This window comes from Mytilus californianus, unplaced genomic scaffold, assembly GCF_021869535.1.
Source record: "Mytilus californianus isolate M0D057914Y unplaced genomic scaffold, xbMytCali1.0.p SCAF_11, whole genome shotgun sequence".
NCBI lineage: Eukaryota > Metazoa > Mollusca > Bivalvia > Mytilida > Mytilidae > Mytilus > Mytilus californianus.
The window spans coordinates 3,404,956-3,426,334 of NW_026262593.1; the positions used below are offsets into that span (position 1 = coordinate 3,404,956).

The following is a 21,379-nucleotide window of genomic DNA, read 5'->3' on the forward strand; positions in this document are numbered from 1 at the left end:
GTTATAGTTTAATTGATTAAACAATATCGAAATAATGAGATTGTATGATTGCCAAGGAGAAAACTATCTACCAGAGTTCAAATGACGAAGATAAGACTGTAATTCAATTGAGATTATATATTGGTTTCGTGCTAACTTCTGTGCTTGCCCTTTCTTGGAGAAACCAAAAAATAAAATGTTAGTTATTTAAATAGAATTAATACCCCTATACACTTCATTTATATCTATATTGACAGCGAGATGAGAAAAAAATTATAGTTACATGTGTAAAACCCGCGTCATCTTTAACATGTAAAGCATAAATACGTAACTGCAATTGCATTATTTCATCTTAATAAGTTTTAAAAACATTATACTGTAAAAAACTTGGAATTATCAGTAAAACATTTCTAGGAAAATGATATCATAATATAAACAATCGTCCTATTACGTGTCTCATGTTACCATGGCAATCACTTAAAACAACAAAAGATAATAGTTCTTGATTGATCGAGTGTTTTAACAGGTACATGTTAACACGCTAAGTAAAGCTACTTTTACTCAACAGTAGACAAACTCTGACTTTACACGGTCTCCACGCGGTTGCTTTTAACCAATCATATTCCTAGAAATGTATAGTAGGTAAGATAAATACAAATACTCGTTTTTTGACAAATCATACCCTCCAAAATAATCACACTTTGATGTCAACAAAAAATTCTCTGAATAATCCAGATTCTATGTTCTTGCTATGTTTGCTGGACTTGTTTCTCAACAGACAGTCTATTTTCCATACATAAGGGAACCAACTGTGCTCTTCTTATCAACGACTTGATATACATGATGACCTCTAACTAAATAATTAAGCTTTTTTACAATGTTTATCGCAACTACTTCACTGAAGTAGAAACAAAAGATATAACAGACACATTCTGCTCTTTGGTCGTGTTGTTGTCTCTTCGACACATTCCCCGTTTCCATTCGCAATACAGTTAAGTCTGCTCTAAATTTTCCGGGTTTACTACCAGATCGGGAGAATTCCAATTGGTGACCAAATTTATATTCCCAGCCAAACATTGGGGTAATATTTTATGGAGTAATTAGCTTTTATTACATTACTTCTATGTCGATCATATAATAAACGCACAAGATGGATTTTTACGTAACTGTATGTCATTGATTAAATCACGTTTTTCAAATAATCTTGTTTCTCTAATTCTTACAAGATTTATCCTTTTCCTGACCTGTTGATTATTTTTATTTCTCTAATTCTAAGCAGATTTATAATTTTCCTGACCTGTTGATTATTTTTATTTAATCAACGTTGTATCGTTTTATTTCAGTTTTTCATTGGTCAAAATTGATTATGACGTCAAATTTTCTTGCTTTCCTCTGAATGAATTTCCTATTGTGACGTCATGAAAAAAGGCGACCATGCCTGATGACGTCACATTGATTGAACACATCTTTTGCAGATCATTCGGAAAAAAAGGATTAAGATTGTTTGCATATCGTTTAAAAATCATTGGAGAACCAGATTCCTCCACTATATCTCGTGCAATACGATATTTATAAACTATCGACAGTTAGATTTTAAATATTTGAAACACTCGGCAAGCCTTGCGTTTTAAATTTGAAAAAAATTACTGTTTCGAGTTGATAAATATCGTATCATACTCGATGTGCACAGTGGTAGAATCTATATTTAATCAACGTGTGGTACGTTTGATCTCAGTTCTTCATTGGTCAAATTTCGATTATGACGTCAAATGTTCTTGCTTTCCTCTGAATTCCCTATTGTGACGTCACGAAGAAAGGCGACCATGCCTGATGACGTCACATAGAAAGAACACATCTTCTTGCAGATCATTCGAAAGGAAGGATTGAATTTGTCGGCATATCGTTTAAAAATCATTAGAGAAACAGATTCCACCATTAAATCTTGTGCAATATGATATTTATCGACAGTTAAATTTTAAATATTTAAAACGCTCGGCGAGCGTCGCGTTTTAAGTTTGAAAAATTTAACTGTCTCGAGTGGACAAATATCGTATCACACTGGATACAGTGGTATAATCTATCTCGATACAGTGGTAGAATCTATATATATTGTATGTATCTGTACTATATATTATATACCACAGATGAAGGAATCAGGCAAATAAATGCTTTACTACTTGCAGTTTACATGGTGAAGACGTTTACGGTTCCTTTGATATTCTGACTTATAATCAAACGTTGATGTAACACTCTTATCGCTTAAATCATAATTGAAATTATACAAAGCATATAAATATCAGCAGTAGAACCTTCTTATCTCGTTAGTAGATGTTTTATGGTGCTAAAAATCGATTAATTCTCTGTCGTTATATCAATTTTGATGACGAGATTAATGATAGTTCCTTTCTTCTAAAAGTACACTTGACCTTTCCATCCAAAAGATAAAACATAAAAATTAAAGTATAGTACATAATTATCATTAGTGGACTAATTATCTGTATTGCTATTATCATTTCTGTATCGTACATAAAGTCTCTTTACCAGGGTACTAATTCTCGTATGTTATATTTTTCAGCCTTTGTATAAAATATCTCAAACATGAAAGAAGTTTTCATATCTATCTATAGAATGATCAATATAAGTTTTTGTATAACTTGTAAAATGCGTTGTTGGAACAATTGTCTGCATGTATACTAAGAAAGTTTGACTAGATTACAATCTATGACAAACGCAATGATTTCGGTTCTCGTATTGTTTCTTTCTCATTCTTATGTAATAATATAACATCTGACTCATCGATTGTGTTAAAGTTTTCTATTGCTGAACATGACGAACAGTTAATTCCCTAAAATAAGTATATCCTTAACTCAAAAACTACATCAGCGAGGTTTGCAATTACAAGATGAATATATAATTTTTTCAAAACCATCATTATAAACTGTTAATTAAGTAAAGATGGAAAGTTGTTTCATTATTACTGTGACTAGACTGCTTGTGTTTGTTTTACACATATTGCATCAAAACTTGAAATTTTCGTCAAATCAAATTGTACCCCAGGTAAAATCGGCAAACTAATCTAAGAGAACCACGACCAATTCATAAATATTAGTGGTGCAAGTAAAAAATAAAACACAGTTACAATATAAAACTTTATATTAACTACAATGGTTGTGTCAGATGAAAAGTAAGGTAGTCATTTTGAATACAGAGAAAACATGACAAAGGAATTGCAAAAATTCCTTAAATTATTACAGGTAAATCATATTACAATATCTAGTTATCCTCTTTTATTTACTGGTAGAGTTCGAAGGTCAATGAATCGTTAAGATGCATCGACAAGTTACCTACATTAATTGAACCCAGCGTAAATTATCAGACACAATCTAGCTATACTCGCAAATATTTTAATTGCTTCATGTTTAATCTAATGTAATGCCTTATCGATTTCAAAAATGATTCTAGGTATGTGTTATTAATATTTTTACTAAAAAAATTTATCACTGGTAAAATGAAAAATTAATCTTTTTGTTATTCTATAACGAAGTCGATTTAATAATACATTAATAATTTATTACGTAAATACAATTTTAGTAATGTTTCAAAAGTTTAAATGTTCAATTGTTTGTAAGTTCACAAATTGTCACACGGACACGTAATCGTATAGTGGTACATTTTCGATTCTGACGAGTATGAATTCTGGTGGTGAATGAATTCTTGACTACCTATGAGGGGGGAGACCTGGCGGAATCTGCTCTGTCTCTCTCTTTCCTAGTATTTATATCGTCTGTGTTCCTGTTGGTATTGTACAAGGTTATTGATAGTCGCAATGTTCATGTATTAGCATAATTAAAGTAAAAATGATTTGTATAACAAAATGTATATACTATTCATGAAATATTATTTGTCTGTATGTAATGAAATACTGTTACAAATTGTCCAAATTTTGTTACAATTCTTGTCTAACTTTCTTACACGCTACTGATGCATCATTCTCATAACGAAATGTAAACAAAATAAATGCTTTGTTACTGCTTGAATAACTGTTGAAACACACAAATCACAATACGTTTGCAAGAGTTGTTTACCATACCCCCATAATGTTTTGATCACATACAAAGATCTCAAACGAAACAATATTCAATATACTGATAGCCTACATGTACACACATTTAAGATAATTCAACATTAAATTGTCGCTACATTGCCTATTGTATACAAAACTAATTTATTTCATGGGTTAAGTCAGTTCTTAATATTTTCTGTTAGTTATTAATATTGCGGTTTTATTTACTGCAACAGTCTTGCATAAATCCAATATATAAGATTATTGGACGACAGAGAGATTTAAAATTCCACAATGCTATGAGGAAAAAATGTGTAATCGATGTTTATTTTTCTAATTCTTTGTGGATTATCCTTGTTTCCATCTTATGTGAAGTAAAAAGACACCAGACAACCTAAAATTAGTTATTAATAAACAGGTCAAAGAAAAACGTTTCGATATAAGCCAAAGAAAATATACAGGAAACTGTTTGTTCTATTATGCCATTTATATAAACAGGAAAAACACTGTATCAAACTAAATTAACTGACGAATTCTTTTGCAGTGTTTGTAAGTTATATATATATATAATGATTGGAAATAACGAAAACGTGTAATATTTAGATTGAAGTAAAACGCAGGAAAACGTTAACAGTTTAAACAATTATAACCCTTATCGTAATACATTACGGTAATAATTCAACAAAGTACTTGCAAAAAAGTAATTTCTCGACAACGAGCTGGTAATTGTCCCATCTCTGGACTCATTTAGAATACATTAAAAACCTGCTCGTGCATTTTTCATTTTTATTTTTTAGAATTTTGGGATTCAAAGTGCTTTTGGTTGCTTTAATATCTCCGGTCAATAATCAAACGGTATTTTAGTGGAAATACTAACCTGTCCCGAAGCGGGAGATGTTGGCTGCAATAGGAATTTATTTACAAAAAAGTCTATATCTCATTTTCTTATAATGGCCGTTATTGATTGTAAATTCATGACGGTTTTTTTTGGCATTCGTCTACCGTGGAGAAAAAAGAGGGAAGTAAACTTACGACTTCGATCATGGTTCAACTTTATTCTATTACGACCTAATACATTTTACCTCTAGCGAACGCTCTGCCTTATTGTAAAATTGTAATCATTTGCTTCAGGTTGATCCACTTTGCATCTCGTCGTGAATATGCATGACATATTTGCCACTGGACATAAAGGAGCAATTAATTAATCAGCTTCATTTAGAGATGTATAATCATTTGTCTTCAGTTGATAATTGTCTCAAACAGTTTTCTAATTTTTATATATTTCATTTTTATTTACATTTGAATTTTTAAGCGTAAATCTTAGCATTTCTTCCATCATTTTTCTCTTTGCATTTAATCTTTTTTTTTTAAATTAAAAAACTTTGTCGTAGTACACATAAGAGGTTACATTGTATCCTATCCAGCAAAACTAATAAGAGAGGGAATTAGAACAGAAAAACAATCTTCATTGAGTGGCAATAACTCATATATTGAAGCGTACAATGACTGCTGTCTCGTCTTGGTGACCACATTTACTGTTTCAAATTTATTTATATCTCAGACTGGTATAATAGTTGTCATGAAAGTAATAAAATGCTCCGCTGGGCGCAGCTTGATACGACCGCAGAGGTCGAACCCTTGAACAGTTGGGGCAAGTATGGACACAACATTCAAGCTTGATACAGCACTGAATTTGGATTGTGATTAAATATTTGACACAGCATAGGTTTCTGACACAGAATGAATGTGGTCTAAGAACTTACAACCTTTTAATTTACCTATTTAAACCATATCATTATTATTTGCTTTTATATATAAATCAGAAATAACGGATTTAAAATGGAAAATTTTAAAGAACAAAAAAAGGAAAAAAAGGGAAAAAAAATCCCTCCCCCAATTTTTTTGAACCCCCTTATGATTCATCACCCCCAAACTCAATCCCAGCCTTCCCTTTGTGGTATGGTACCTTGAAGTACAATTTCAGAGAGATCCATACACTTGAACACAAGTTATTGTCTGGAAACTAGAAAAATGCTTGTTTTAGGCCCCTTATTCCTAAACGTTTAAAGCAATTACCCCCAAATTCAAACCAAGCTTTCCCTTTGTGATATGGAACATTGTAGTACAATTTCATAAAGATCCATACACTTACACACAAGTTATTGTCCTGAAACTAGAAACATGCTTGTTTTTTGCCCCTTTTTTGCCCCTAATTCCTAAAATTTTGAGGCAATTACCCCCCAAAATCAATCCCAGCCTTTCCTTTGTAGTATGGTACCTTGCTGTACAATTTAAGAGAGATCCATACACTTGAACACAAATTATTGTCTGGAAACTAGAAAAATGCTTGTTTTTTTACCCTTTTTGGCCCAAAATTCCTAAACGTTTAAGGCAATTACCCCCAAACTCAATTCCAACTTTTCCTTTGTAATATGGAACCTTGTAGTACAATTTCATAAAGATCCATACACTTACACACAAGTTATTGTCCTGAAACTAGAAAAATGCTTGTTTTTTGCCCCTTTTTGGCCCCCTTATTCCTAAAATTTTGAGGCAATTACCACCAAAATTAATCCCAGTCTTCCCTTTGTGGTATGGTACCTTGCAGTACAATTTCAGAGAGAACCATACACTTGAACACAAGTTATTGTCATGAAATAGAAAAATGCTTGTTTTTTTACCCTTTTTTGGCCCCTAAATAAATTCCTAAAATTTTGAGGCAATGACCCCCTAATTCAATTCCAGCTTTCCCTTTGTGATATGGAACCTTGTAGTACAATTTCAGAAAGATCCATACACTTACTCACAAGTTATTGTCATGAAACTAGAAAAATGCTTGTTTTTTGCCCCTTTTTTGGCCCCTAATTCCTAAAATTTTGAGGCAATTACCCCCAATATCAATCCCAGCATTCCCTTTGTGGTATGGAACCTTGTGGTATAATGTCAGAGAGATCCATACACTAACACACAAGTTATGTCTGGAAGTTACAAGAATGCTTATTTTTGGCCCCTTTTTGGCCCCTAATTCCTTAACTATTGGTACCATAACCCCCAAAATCTATCCCAACCTTCCTTTTGTGGTATTGAACTTTATGGTAAAATTTCATAGAGATCAATTCACTTAAACTAAAGTTAGAGTGCGAAAACCAATGTGTCTTCGGACGACGACGACGACGACGACGACGACGTTGTCGTCGCGTTTCATTTATCTATTTTTTAGATATTGTCTTGCTGATCGGTTTTGTTAATTTTTTTTTTCATCTACTATTGTCCTAGCAAAAGTCGCAAAAAAATGTGTTAAAATCAGCCATGCGACCTATTTGAAAAGATTTAGCTGACGTTTTTGTTGTTTACACATTTCAATCGTTCAACTCGTGCGTAGATCGTATTTCCCTCTAAAGTTTTTTAACCTACAGGGCCCGTATGCATAAAACCACTTAAGTTAAGAAATCCAATCGTAGTACTAATTTATCGTTGCACATGACGAAAAGTCCGTCCGTTCGGAACAAATCTTAACTTAAGTAGCTTTATGCATACGGACACCGATAGCTTGAAATTCTCACTACACCAGGAATCGGATATACATTCCTATTTCGATCGGACAAAGCTGCGTATTTATATATCCGATAAGCCAAACGAATGCATCCATATGGCAAAGGTATACTGTGGGACGGGAGAGGTCCAGAGATGTCAATATTTCTATACCCAAGTGAATCATTTGGTTTTGAATAAAAGGAGATAAAGGTAAATATTAATGCGACAGCAACCCAAAGACACAGACAAATCAAAATATTTAGAGTCATCATTCAGTTTTTTTTAAGAAAGATGCGTATACAGAATAATAAGCTCAAAACCGCCCCATCACTAAATAATAGTTAAACGGAGTTAATTCAATAATATTTACCTTTAAATATTATATATCCCAAAAGGCACATTTGATTTAATATTATTTACCGTCAAAGATATTCCAACAATCACAAGTGTTTGGTTGAAAAATTTCACCTGCCTATTTTAATTTTGAACGGTGAAAATTTAAGAAGTTGTAATGTAAACCAGTAGAAGAAAAACACTTCACTTAATAATATAACGGTGAAATAAATGATGATATTAATGGATAACGACCAGCGGCAAATAAAATGAATATTCAGGACGATAACATGTAAATATAATATGAGTATTAACCCCGCTTTTTACTAGACTGACACGCTGAGTCGGTTTTTTTAACGTGTAAGTTCACAAAATATTAGTTTGCAAGAAGAAAATTCACCCGACCCGGACACATTTCTGACTCTGAGCCGACCAGTCTGTGCTCTTACTCTATGATGCCACGAGTTTAGCGCTGAAAAAGTAAATGCCAATTTTAAGTCTTTGTTTGACCAAATGACCTCCCGCTCTCGAGGAGAACACCCTCACAAGATACCAACCAGGAGAGCGGTAGTACAGAACATCATACCAAAAACTCAAGTACAATAAACAATACAGTTTCACAGAGCTTAAAGTATCCAACCTAAATTGGATGCGTGAAATGATATTGTAAACTACACGTAAACATCGATGATCGACTTTAGTGTAGATTTCATGGATCAACGCTCTCTGCAAATTAAAAACTCTTGCACCTATTATTTGAGTGGTCCGAATGAGGCCAGCTGTTGCAAGTCTAAATTTCTGTCCTTATTCAATATACCCTCATTTTCCAGTCGCATTTTAAAGTTTCACGTCCAACCTCACTGTCGACCTATTGCACGACTTACCTATTGTATTTAAAATTTATGTGTTATAGTCATGAACATGCATGAAATATTTGCCACTGGACGTAAAGCAAACAATAATCAATCAACTTCATAAATTGTTCCATGTACTAGTACTTAGCACACAAAGACAAGATCTTGTAAAATGCTATAAGTACAATTTCAATTTAAACTTTTATGGTTTTTTTCTTCAATTTATTCCATAACTGACTGCTATTAAAAGAGTTTTGAATAATTTTCTTTCTATGATTCTTGTCTACTGGTTTAATACGATTTATAACATATGATTTTTTTGTCAGGCAAGGATAAAACTAAGAAAGGTAAAGGTTTTTCCGGTGTTTTTACTTCATTTAGACATGTAAAGGGAATAACGGACGATTAAATTAAAAGTTTGTTTTTATATAATACATTGAACTTGCGAAAATATCTCACCTAAACACGTTTTGATCGGGCCAGTGAAACCTAGTTTAATACGATATTATTCATTGAGGTTTGCATGCATAGTTTTTTTACTTAAAAAAAACAAACAAAGCAAGATCTATTAATTAATTGGACTGAACAGACAAATTTAATTATTTTGCATTCGCATGTAACGTAGTGTAGGAAAATTACGGAATCAAAAACAAAATGAACATTTACCGGATGAATATTGTGAAGGACCTTATGCATCTAGGTCTGTTCGATTAGAAGTTCTGAAATACACTGTTTAAAAAGTTAACTGTTGGAAGAGTTTACTTACTGTTTTCTAAGGTCTGGTCTTTACGAATCTATTTCATGATTACTGACAGATTAAAAGCATCAAATATATATAACAAGAAGTTGTTGTGCAGAATATTCATTGGTGAGTTATAAATGAGGTCTGTATAGGGTTTTGATTGCCTCATTTAATATAAGAAATCGATATTTTGAAAATCTGGATTCAAAATATAAATTTACCCCTTAATTTTGTAAAACTATCATTTGGTGTTATTTTAGTGCTAAAAAAATTATAATAAATAAATAATTAAATAATGTACTGCCATTTAATCGGTCCGTTTCCATTGCAATTTGGTAACTGTTAATTGTATATATCAGTCTGAGTACTGTTTAACTATCATTTAAGTTGAACATATTTAGACTCGTCCGTTTCAGAGAAACTTAGGTTTCTGCAAGTGCTTTTTGTGTACTTTTCTTATGTTTTGACCGTTTGTAAGTCAGTAAAAGTTCAATGATTAAGTTAATATTAACATTAAAAGACCTCCTCACAAAAAGGGATGTTCAAATCGCCTCGCCCTTCGGGCTCGGGGATCTGAAAATCCCTTTTTGCATGGAGTTCTTTTAATATCATGACAATATTAACTTATCATTGAACTTTTACGTAATAGTTATACACCGAGGGATAGGTGTGTCTGGATAGGAAACCCCGACGGCCGGAGGCCGGAGGGGTTTCTTATCCAGACACGCCGTATCCCGATGTGTATAACTAACTTACACCCGATGCTAATCCCTATATTCGTTTACATTGATTATTAAATGAAAAAGAACGGATAGCATATTTATTGACAATATCAAACCATGATTTATAAGAAAATTTTTGTTTTTTTTAGATGAAGCCCTACTAGTAACCTTACTTTGACTATCTTCGTTCAAACTTTGACAAGTTAGTAGATTTCACAAATGTCAAAGTTGCTGTTTGCATATTCCCGTTAAACCCATGTGCTAATATGGATTAGCAGGTCAAGGTTGACGTTTCGTGTATTCTTATTACAAAAAAAAAAAATATCATGCTCCTTGTATGCAGTTGTCAATGTGGACAAGTATAAGACGGACGACATTTTGGGTCAAGTGTTGTACATGTATTTGGTAGAAAAGACTAAAGATAAAAGCAATATTATAATCCAAAGTACTTACCTGTATCAGTTTAATGAAGGTAAATTAATCATAAATATATTTCATATGTTACGGTTTTATAAAAAAAAGCCCCCCCCCCCCCCCCCACTTCTTCAAGAGCAATCCAGGGGGAGTGGGGGACCGGGAGTTAGAATCGTTTTTTTTTTAAAGGGGTTCCCAACCAAAAATAAAGAGGGGGTTCCAAATATAAGTCCCCATTCAAATGCATTGATCGTCCAAAAAAAGGGGGGTTCTAAACCACTGACCCCCCCCCTCTATTCAATTTACACTCGTTTCAGAAATAGAAACTATGAAGTATAACAACAGAACTGGGGTGTAATATTACTTATAATTACACCTTATGTAAGAATCCTGGGTTTTGATTGGTTGATAGCCAGTGTATTTTTCACCAATTTACTTTTATCAAATGAATATCGTTCATTTTTAAACAGCGCCGGGGTATATGCAAAAAGGATATGCCTTTTTTACCCTCTCTGCCGTGGTATTTGCCAAAAAAATACTCTGTCCGACTGGACGCTTGTAATGTCACGATCATCAATGCGTTTTATGTCACGATCATCAATGCGTTTTGTACGTTAACATTCGGTGTAATTAAACAGATATAGCATGTTCTTGAGGGGTATTTGCGAAAAATACCAGTCTTGAGAATGATTTTCCCTCGCCTTAACATTCTCTGGACTGGTATTTTTCGCAAATACCCCTCCTTAACATGATATATCTGTTCAAAGTCCATCTCAATTTTAGGAAAGCCATTTAAGATTAGATCCTAGAATGTTAAAAATACTACCTCCCAATCGGATCATAATTCAGATTGGTGTTTTGTTTACATTAGTAATATATAGTTTAAGACAGCGTATGATCGATAAGGTTGCCAGTGACTTTACATTGCCATAGATAAATAGTGAACACTTGAAATCCAACATTTTGTCATATATTCAAATCAAATATATCGTTAATTTTCCCCCATAAGTCTAGCTTCTTTTTTAAGTTAGATATATTAATTGGTGTTTAAAATTTACCCAAGACGATAAACGAGGACATGAATCCTGTTTAGACCATAGTTTTATTGTTTCCTTTAAAACGTTCGTTTGACCACAGCTTGTTGGAACTATTTATAAAATTCATCAAGAATTTACCTTAAGTCTCATCTATCAAGGTTTTGATAACTGGTAAAGCCTTTTCTAATATTACCTGTAGGTTAGGGGGGTCTCTTACTTATTCATATAGTTATACTATATGTAAGTCTCCTCAACTGGTTATTATATGAGGGGCCTTGGTGGCCGAGTGGTCTAAGTAGTTACTACTGTAATCACTAGCCAGTCAACACTGAGGTTGTGAGTTCGAACCCCGCTCGTGCGGGTGCACTCGACTCCAATCTTAATTGACTAGGATTGTCAGTTTTCCTATCGAAGGTCGGTGGTTTTCTCCGGGCGCTCCGGCTTCCTCCACCAATAAAAACTGGCCGCCACGAAATAGCCCTAAAGCGGTGCTTAAAAGTGGCGTTAAAACACCAAAAATCAAATCAAATCAACTGGTTATTTTTAGAGAAAAACATATTGCAAGTTATTATACGAAAAATCTGTTATGTTATCTTACTGCAATGTTAATTTATATAGACAGGTGTCATCTTTTATTAGAAAGCTAAATAACTTATTGTGATATGTATATTGATTTGTATGAATTTTTATTTTGTTTTTGTTTTTAAATATTACCATTGTATTATAAATAGATATAAGAAGATATGGTATGAGTGCCAATGAGACTACTCTCCATCCAAGTCACAATCTTATAAAAGTAAACCATTATAGGTCAAAGTACGGTCTTCAACACGGAGCATTGGCTCACACGTCACAGCAAGCTATAAAGGGCCCAAAAAATTACTAGTGTAAAACCATTCAAACGGGAAAACCAACGGTTTAATCTATATAAAAAACGAGAAACAAGAAATACTTATGAACCACATCAACAAACCACAACTACTGAACATCAGATTCCTGACTTAGGACAGGTGCAAACAATTGCAGCGGGTTTAAACGTTTTAATGGTACCAAACCTTCACCCTAATCTGAAACAATAGTGTAACATCACAACATAGAAAGACACACTATAAAATATCAATTGAAATGGCTTAACTCAATCAAAAGACATATTAACACAAGTGAACATACACTGAACGAATAAATTTGATCTATGATATAATGTAAATACAAAATCAATAAAATAAGGGATGAATAATTAAAATAACAGTATTATACCGCTGTGAAATGATAAACAATTTCAGAAAAACAACAATAACCTTAAACAAAAATCCGCCATTTATAATAATATTATACACAGGTAAATGAAAATAATTTTGTAGTTAGGTTTACAGTTTAAAAGGAGAAAGGAAATATTTTTACAAAATAAATAATTTTGATGTTCATAGTTCGAAGAAGTGAAAATTTATATTTTGTAATACCAAACACTTATCAAAGCTGGTACTGTATATAGACCAGATATAACCCTGAATAAGTAAACATTAAATAACAAAAAAGCATTACAAATACATGTGGTATCAACAGGTCAAATTAACAAGAAAGTACGATTTGAGGGTACTCGCAGTTACTGACAGCTAGTTAAAAGCCAAAAAAAATTAATAATAAAAAATGCATCAGAGACTAAAATCAACTAAAACACATCCCAGGGATTTAATATTTTAACGTCATGGACAGTCAAAGAAGACATGACTTGTGCAATGCCAAAAATAATTCTATCGACAGGCAGTAGGATAGTTAGGAGTTAACCTCTTTATAGATAAAAATGAGCGTGGATGTGTCTTTCATAAATAGATATAGGAAGATGTGGTATGAGTGCCATTGAGACAACTCTCCATCCAAGTAACAATTTATAAAAGTAAAGCATGTTTATTATTGTATATTTACCTCATGTTACACATATATGTGTCTGAGCGTTGCTTTACAATAAAATCTTGAAATCTTGAAATCTTACTACTTTTTTGATAATTAATTTCATACTGCAGGAATGTCATTGTAAGAATAACAATATCAATGATATGCAATGTTGCATAATTAACTAAAATAATGCATTTTATAAATTACTACGGTCACGGTTGATTTAATCTACTTTACCTTAAATAAATATAATTATGGTTAGTATGATTTTTTAACGTTTGGTTCAACATTGATTGATTGATGTGTAACGTCACTTTCAGCACTATTGAACTTTTTCGTGGCGGTCAGTTTGTATTGGTGTAGGAAGCCGGAGTGCCCGGAGAGAACCACCCAACTTCGGAAGGAAAACTGATAATCCTTGTCGATTAAGATTGGAGTCGAACGCACCTGTCACGTGCAGGATTCGAACTCACAACCACAGTTTTGACAGGCTAGTGATACAGTAGTTAGACTATTTAGACCTCTCACCCACCGAGGCCCCAGCCACCGAGGCAACAGGTTCAACACTGATACTGGTTACCTCTATGATATCAAATCACTCAAACTTTTCACGCGTAAGAAAATCAACACACTAAACTAGAAGTAAACACTGTTAGTTTTTGGTTCAAGGAAAAACACACGTATTTTCATGTTGATTGAATGGAAAGTAGCTGTCTTGCAAAGATAAATGACCGTCCATTGTGTGAAGTACTAACTCTTGCAATATAACAACAAGAACACATATTATAATTAGGGAGCAACCATTTAACTTCAAAAAAGGGGGGGGGGGTATCAATCAAGTTATTTATTTAAAAGTTTACAACACTATAAGATATGGGGAAAATCAGGATTCAAAATATATATGTTTTTGTTTGTCATCTGCTTGACCACAATATTTTTTTTCATCAAATTGGGGATCAGAATATTTTTTAGGAAAAAACCATAGCCCCCCTTGAAGTTAAATGGTCGTCCCCTAGTTAACACCCCATAGAAAAAAACCGAAGTAATGGACAACAGTCTAAACGAACATGACAGATTTCGTTTGAAGTGTTCTGGTAAAACAACTCAATGTAAAAAATATTCAATCACCCATTACATATGCTTAATCAAATGGTTCGGTGATTCCAATACGTTCATACAAGATAAATAGCTTCTGCAGACATATTACATATCTTTGTAAAGGTATATAGAATAGGGTGTCGTATAACACGTGACGTGACAATATGCACAATATCTCACTGAAAATTAATAACTTCTCGTTTAAATGGTTTTCACAATAAAGCTGTTGTTTGATATGAATGACTTTATAACTTCAAATCACAAATAAATTTGTTGTAAATCTTTGGGGAAAAATCATTAAATTATGAAAGTGTAAAATATACTAATGGGCAATTTAACCACTATTATATTATGTCTCTAATTTTTTTGTTTATGTATATATCGAGTTTTGTGCAATTATGCTTTCTTTTTTATTTTTTTCTACAATGATAACTTAACAATATAATACGAATATTTATAATATCGGTAGAGAGTGACATTATGCTTTGGTATGTTTCAATTAATGAAATATGTAAAGGCATATATAATATTCACGAAAACCGACGTTCATTTCAAAGAACTTTTCTTGTAGTTAAAAGTACAAACATAATTATCTTCAATGTTCATTAAATTAAAATGCTGAAAAATATATGTTTGTTCAATGCGCAAGTTTACTAAATGCACATATACCTATTCGTAAAATGAATTCAAAAATGAAAATTACTTACCATGTATTCGTTCCGTCGGTGCATTTTACGTTCTTCATAGAATCAGTCGTTTCCGGTTCTGGATTAAGCATATTTCTGCTCCATGCAGTACCTGTAAGGAAGTAAAAATGTCCTAGATTACCTGCTTTAGGTCGGGGAAACGTTTCACATGAAGGATATCCGTACAAATGTATAATGCATTCAGGTGACACAACAGATGCTGCAGCTTGTTAAAAAATCTACAGTATTTTCAGGTATTGATTAATGCACTTTAGAGAACCTGCAGAATCTTTATAAGATATTTTTTACATCAGTGGAGAAAAATCACATGTATATAACAGCTTCAAGTACAAAGAGTGAGTGGGAAATTGTTTCGTACGTTTAAATGAAATGAATGTATTTTTTTGGTTTTTTATTTAAATGACGCAAAAAATCATAATGAATTTCCTCTTGGATGACTTGAAAGAGTAAACATGTAAACTGTTTTATCTCAAATCAATTACCCAACTTCATCAAGTCTCTAGTTTCTTCTGTAGTTAACTAGCCTACTTCACTAACTAAATAATTTAACTTTAATTATTCCACAAACAATAAAGTAAAATAATAGAGCAAGAAAAATGAATAAACTGTCAAGATGAATTACTCATTTAAAAACTGTTAATGTCACTGATCAAAAATATTAAAGTTTCAAATTACTGTACAAATGGATTGACTTCACGAAACAATTTAACACGAAGTTTCATCGGATATTTTACACGATGGGTGGTGAACAATTAACCATTATGCAAACATTAATTGATTATTTTTGATCGTAATATAACATGATTTCCCCTATTACAGACCTTTAATCGACATAACTGATCATCATGTGGATGATGATGGATTTTTCATCTAACACAACTCGCCAATTCAGATAAGTTATACCAATACGAGAGCCTCATTTATATAATGACGAATTAACGCGCCATGCCTCATTGCTGTGCAAAGAGTTGGGAATTCTTACGTAATTTCCATTTTAATTTTAATTTATAATGACGCTAAGCGTGAATAATAAATGATCCATTACTATGTAATTTATCCGACGTTTTGTTTTCCTCATCAGTTTTACGAATCCATTGTTATTGCATGTTTAACTTCCGGCGGATATGTTTTAAATGTTACATTTCCATAAACAAGATCGGTACTTAAGGGATATATTTGGTTGATAAAATCTGCCATATGACTTCAATGCAAACCTATTTTCCTGAATTAGATGTTCACCTGCTGTACCTTTAGAGATCATAAACCTTCATATATCATTTCTCCCTCATGTAAAGCTTTGACTCCTTGCCCGTCTTTGGTTTTACTTTTTTGACCTTTTTGGGTTTATAAGCTCTTCGTTTTTTTAGTAAGCTTTGGATTTTTATAATTTGACCTCTAGCATCACTGAAGAGACATTTATTGTCGAAATGCGAATCTGGTGCAGAAAATTTGGTACCGTAAATGTTATTATTAAAGTAGAAATATAGCACAATCGTTTGCACCAAACAAAACATAGGGTTATGCGACATGTTTTAGGGCGTTTACATGGCATGATTGTTTACATCCATAGAATTTCATTAAATCCGACAATGACTTTTATGTTTTTTATTGACTGGTATTGTATTTTCTAGTCTTTTTCACAACATATGTTTATTTATTTGCTAGATTGAATATGTCAATGCAATAATTATTTTTCTGAAAATTAAACTTCTATAATCAAATGTGATTTAAAACATCGTGACGACATTTATAGAAATCTATCTACCAATATATACATCAGTAAGTTACAACTGGTCAAATAATACATGTTTATAGAAACCTATTTACAAATTGATCTCTCTACAAATATGAACATCAGTAAGTTACAACTGGTCAAATTATACATGTTTATGAAAGAAATAATAGTGAGAGACCATGACTGTCCATATTAAATAGTCTTCTTCGTTTAAGATTTCAAGATTCTCAAGATTTTATTATAAAGCAACGCTCAGACTCATATATGTGTACATTTTTGTACCTTGAGGTAAATATACAATAGTAAATATGAATTATAATACAATAAACAGTTAATTAAAAATATATACAAAACATTATACATATCACAATAAGTTATTTAGGTTTCTAATAAAAGATGCCACCTGTCTATATAATTTAACATTGCAATAAGATAACATGGCTAACTTCTGTTTACTTGGATACTTCGTATAACAAATAGGAACCATTTTGTCTCTAATATTAACGTTACAATTGAGGAGACTTACATATTATAGGTTATATGGTTCGCTACTGACCCCCTACGGATCCATAGAGGGTTAGTATAATCCATAGGGGGTGAGGCCGAAGGCCGAATCTCCTATGGATTTTTTTTCACCCTGTATGGTCCGTAGGGGGTCAGTAGTGAACCGTATAACGAATTTATCGCACGCGGGACTTTTTCTGCTGCGTTTTGTAGAAAAATAAACATAGACGTGGCGTCATGAACCCCTATGAAATTTACTGACCACCTACGGATCCATAGGGGGTCACCACGTGACGGCGTTAAACCAATCACAACGTGATAATTTACCCGCGGTGCGATAAAAAAAGATAGTCAAATTTTTCTCCTATATTTTCTTAACATAAATTACATTTCCGGTCCTCCGCAGGAATATTATGCCAACGCCCAGTTTCAATGGGGTTTTTTAAGTTAGATGTTCTTTATTTTTTCATCCAGATTCTTGCGTTTTCCGCCATCTTTATTAAATAATTTTCAAAACTTAAATTTTTTTTTAAAACTTGCCGATGCCTTTTTTGAATATATTGGTCTCATAAAACCTGTTTTTATTAGATCTTCATAGTCAGAATTATCTTGATTGACAAATACATATCCTAGTACTGTATCATTAAATATTGATTAAATAAAATTCAACCATTTGAAGGACTGACTGCTATTTTTCTTTAAACAAAGTAATAATCTATAATACATATTACCACTTAATTTTTCACCATGAAATATTTTTCTCAAAAATGATACCTTCTTAGTTTAACTTTTATTTCTAACGGAAATCTACCTAATATTCCATAGACAATATAATTAGGTGTTGTAGACCTTACTTTTAGATTTGGTTTAAAATTGATAAAAGTATAACAACTGATAATTTAGAATTATACATTTGCTCTATATATATGCCTCCAGATACGAACTGCAGTTTTGGAACTTTTGGTAACTTTTTAGTAATTATCAAAATATCATTAAGAATAGTCTAAATCAAAACCAAATTTCTCCTAAAATTAAAATTGTCTTATTTTTCACATACAGTCAAATTGAGAATTCATATAAAAATAAGATGTGGTATAATTGCCAATGAGACAACTCTCCACCAGAGACCAAATGACATAGAAGCTAACAAGTATAGGTCACCGTACGGTCTTCAAATACGAGCAAAACCCATACCGCAAAGTCAGCTATAAAATATATGTCGGTTAAGGATGACATTCATTGGACTATAACAAAAAATGTGATATGTTATTCAACAACAATGACTAGCGCCGATTATTATTCAAAGCTTATGGATATATGTAAAATAATCATAAAACATTTTTTCCTGTGCATTTTGTTGACACCTGATTTTCTCCCTGCTAATAAAATAAATTCAGAGGAAATTAGCTATACCCTTTAACTTTAACTATTTTTGCAGTAAATTATCAAACATTTTACCCTTTGCATACCAATGCTGACCATCCACATGAAATTGGAAACAACAAATCAATTATGTTAAGCCGTACAAAATATTGTATAACTTACAGAACTATTCACTGGAATTGAGTCCTACTCAACGAAAGATGCTACTGCAAAATATTCAGGCATGATATAATTTTTTTGAGAATAATGTAGTACTTTTATTTTGCCTCTAAAATGTTTGTCATCGAAAAGTCCCCTCGTTTTCAGGTAGCGAAAAGGAAGGAATGTGTTTTAAGTACTCTCTCTCTCTCTCTCTCTCTCTCTCTCTCTCTCTCTCTCTCATAACCAATCAACAGAAGAGGAACATACAATATACGCATCAGGAAGCGACTAACGATGTTTTCGTGTTTTGTGTCTATATGTGTTTATAATGATATTCCTCTTATTATCTAAGTGTTATTTTGTTTGTTCAGTAATTCATCTATGCAATTATACAATAATTAATTTTTTGTGTTCCTATCAATAACGTTCTTATTAACTTCAAGAAGTTAACTTATTCTTAATTTTTTCATTACTTTGTATAACCTTTAACCCCTTTTTAATATTCAAGTGTTTTCGTTCTACGCATGCACTATTAACTTAAAACTTGATATTGTAGCAATATTAGCAAAATGAATTTTTATATTACTGTAGACAAATAATTCGTTATAAGAAAGATATTCGATAGTTCACGTGTTATCAAATCGTGACATAAGCTTTGAGTGTGCATTTTGACAATGTTAGAGAGGTGCATACGCACTGTCTATCGCGTGTTGACTTTTGAAGTAAGTAGAAAATTGCCCAATCTGATAAAAAATCCTTCTCGTTCATTATCAGAAATTCTAAAATGAACAAAGGGACCACTTCTCAGCTACACAATCAGTGCATAATATATCAATGGATTATAAAGACTCGAGTCAAATGTTAAGATTGTCAATCAGCAATAAAACATCGTTTATATAATTATAAACGTTTTTTTTTTCAAAAGAGAGTCGAAAGATTCCTAAGAAACATTCAAACTCACAAGTAGAAAGATGTTAACTTTACTATTACATATTCTACAAATATTGCCACGTTTTTCATTTTGTTGATCAAGTTAAATGTTGAAATCTGTATGTTATAAACAAAAGTAAAGTACCAAATACTTATGCTTCAGGTTTACCATTGATGACTTTAACGGTTCATTACAATAATAGATTTGGTTGTTCTTTTCACTTTTCTTCTAGTTGATACGATACTTTGTATTTCCTAGCATGATTTCCTTGATAGAGGGTTGTTGCTTACAGTGAACCTAACAGACCAATCCAAATGGTGAAATTGAAGTCATCCCTCCGAAATTTTACGTACGCAGTCACGATCTAGTTGACCGGTATGGAAATTTGTTTCACAGATGATGACGAATATGTTACAATTTTTGTAACCACATCCTATTTTCCTCGAATGTGACATCATCAAATTAGACTGTTCCTTGATTTGGACTTATATGAGCAACACGACAGATGTCACAAGTGTAGCAGGATCTTCTTACCATTCCGGACCTCCCGATATCACCCGGTTCTCTAATAGATTCGTGTTGCTCAGTCTTTATTTCTCTATGTTGTCTGTTGGTCATTTTTCATTTAATGCTATGAATATTTCAGTTTATCGTCGACTTATGATTATCACTTTGGTATCTGCTGCCCCTCTTTTGTTTAGTTTTTAAATATGATTCGATGGTATATTAAGTTGAGGACAGGACTGGTGAACAATACAAGTTATTGCTAGAAGTAATGATTCCATATTGAATTTACTTTGTATCTGTCACCTTTCAATTGTTAAGATAGAAGAAAATTTCATTAAATATTTGAGGCCATTTTGAATGTGTTTTGTCATGTATATTTTATCATAAGACACTCAAAATTGTCCCCAAATAATGAATTAAGTGAGAGAATATCATCTTTATACTATTACTCTTTTTTGCGAAGCACCTCAATGAAGTCTGACTCAGACCATAAAGAAACGTGTCGTCTAGGAGAGGAGCACAGTTATTACCCATTGTATTTCTAAAAGCATGATAAATAAACATAAACCAATCAATAGAATAATCAAGATGATAGTAGTTTCATGAGGATTTTTATCTAACAGTTAAAATATTGAATTTTTTAATCATCACAAATATTAAGTATAAGAAAAGCCTTCTCATATAGACCAGTAATATATTTGTCATTTGAGTAAGAATGTGAATTTGCATGGTGGGTAATGTATCCTTAGCGAGAGACGCTTAACATGTCGACACACCCGTTTGTTGTGAGCTGATGCAATTC

General features: G+C 32.4%; 1 protein-coding gene across 1 annotated transcript in view; it reads right to left on the reverse strand.

Moving 5' to 3' along the window:
- The window catches only part of LOC127719387 (G-protein coupled receptor dmsr-1-like), a 123,254-nt gene extending 107,604 nt beyond the window's left edge, over window positions 1-15,650 (reverse strand). Inside the window, exon 1 of the mRNA XM_052225497.1 lies at window positions 15,377-15,650. Coding sequence (XP_052081457.1) covers window positions 15,377-15,447 — 71 coding nt within the window. The 5' untranslated portion in view covers window positions 15,448-15,650. The remainder of the gene's footprint in view (window positions 1-15,376) is intronic.
- Window positions 15,651-21,379: the final 5,729 nt, after the last annotated feature.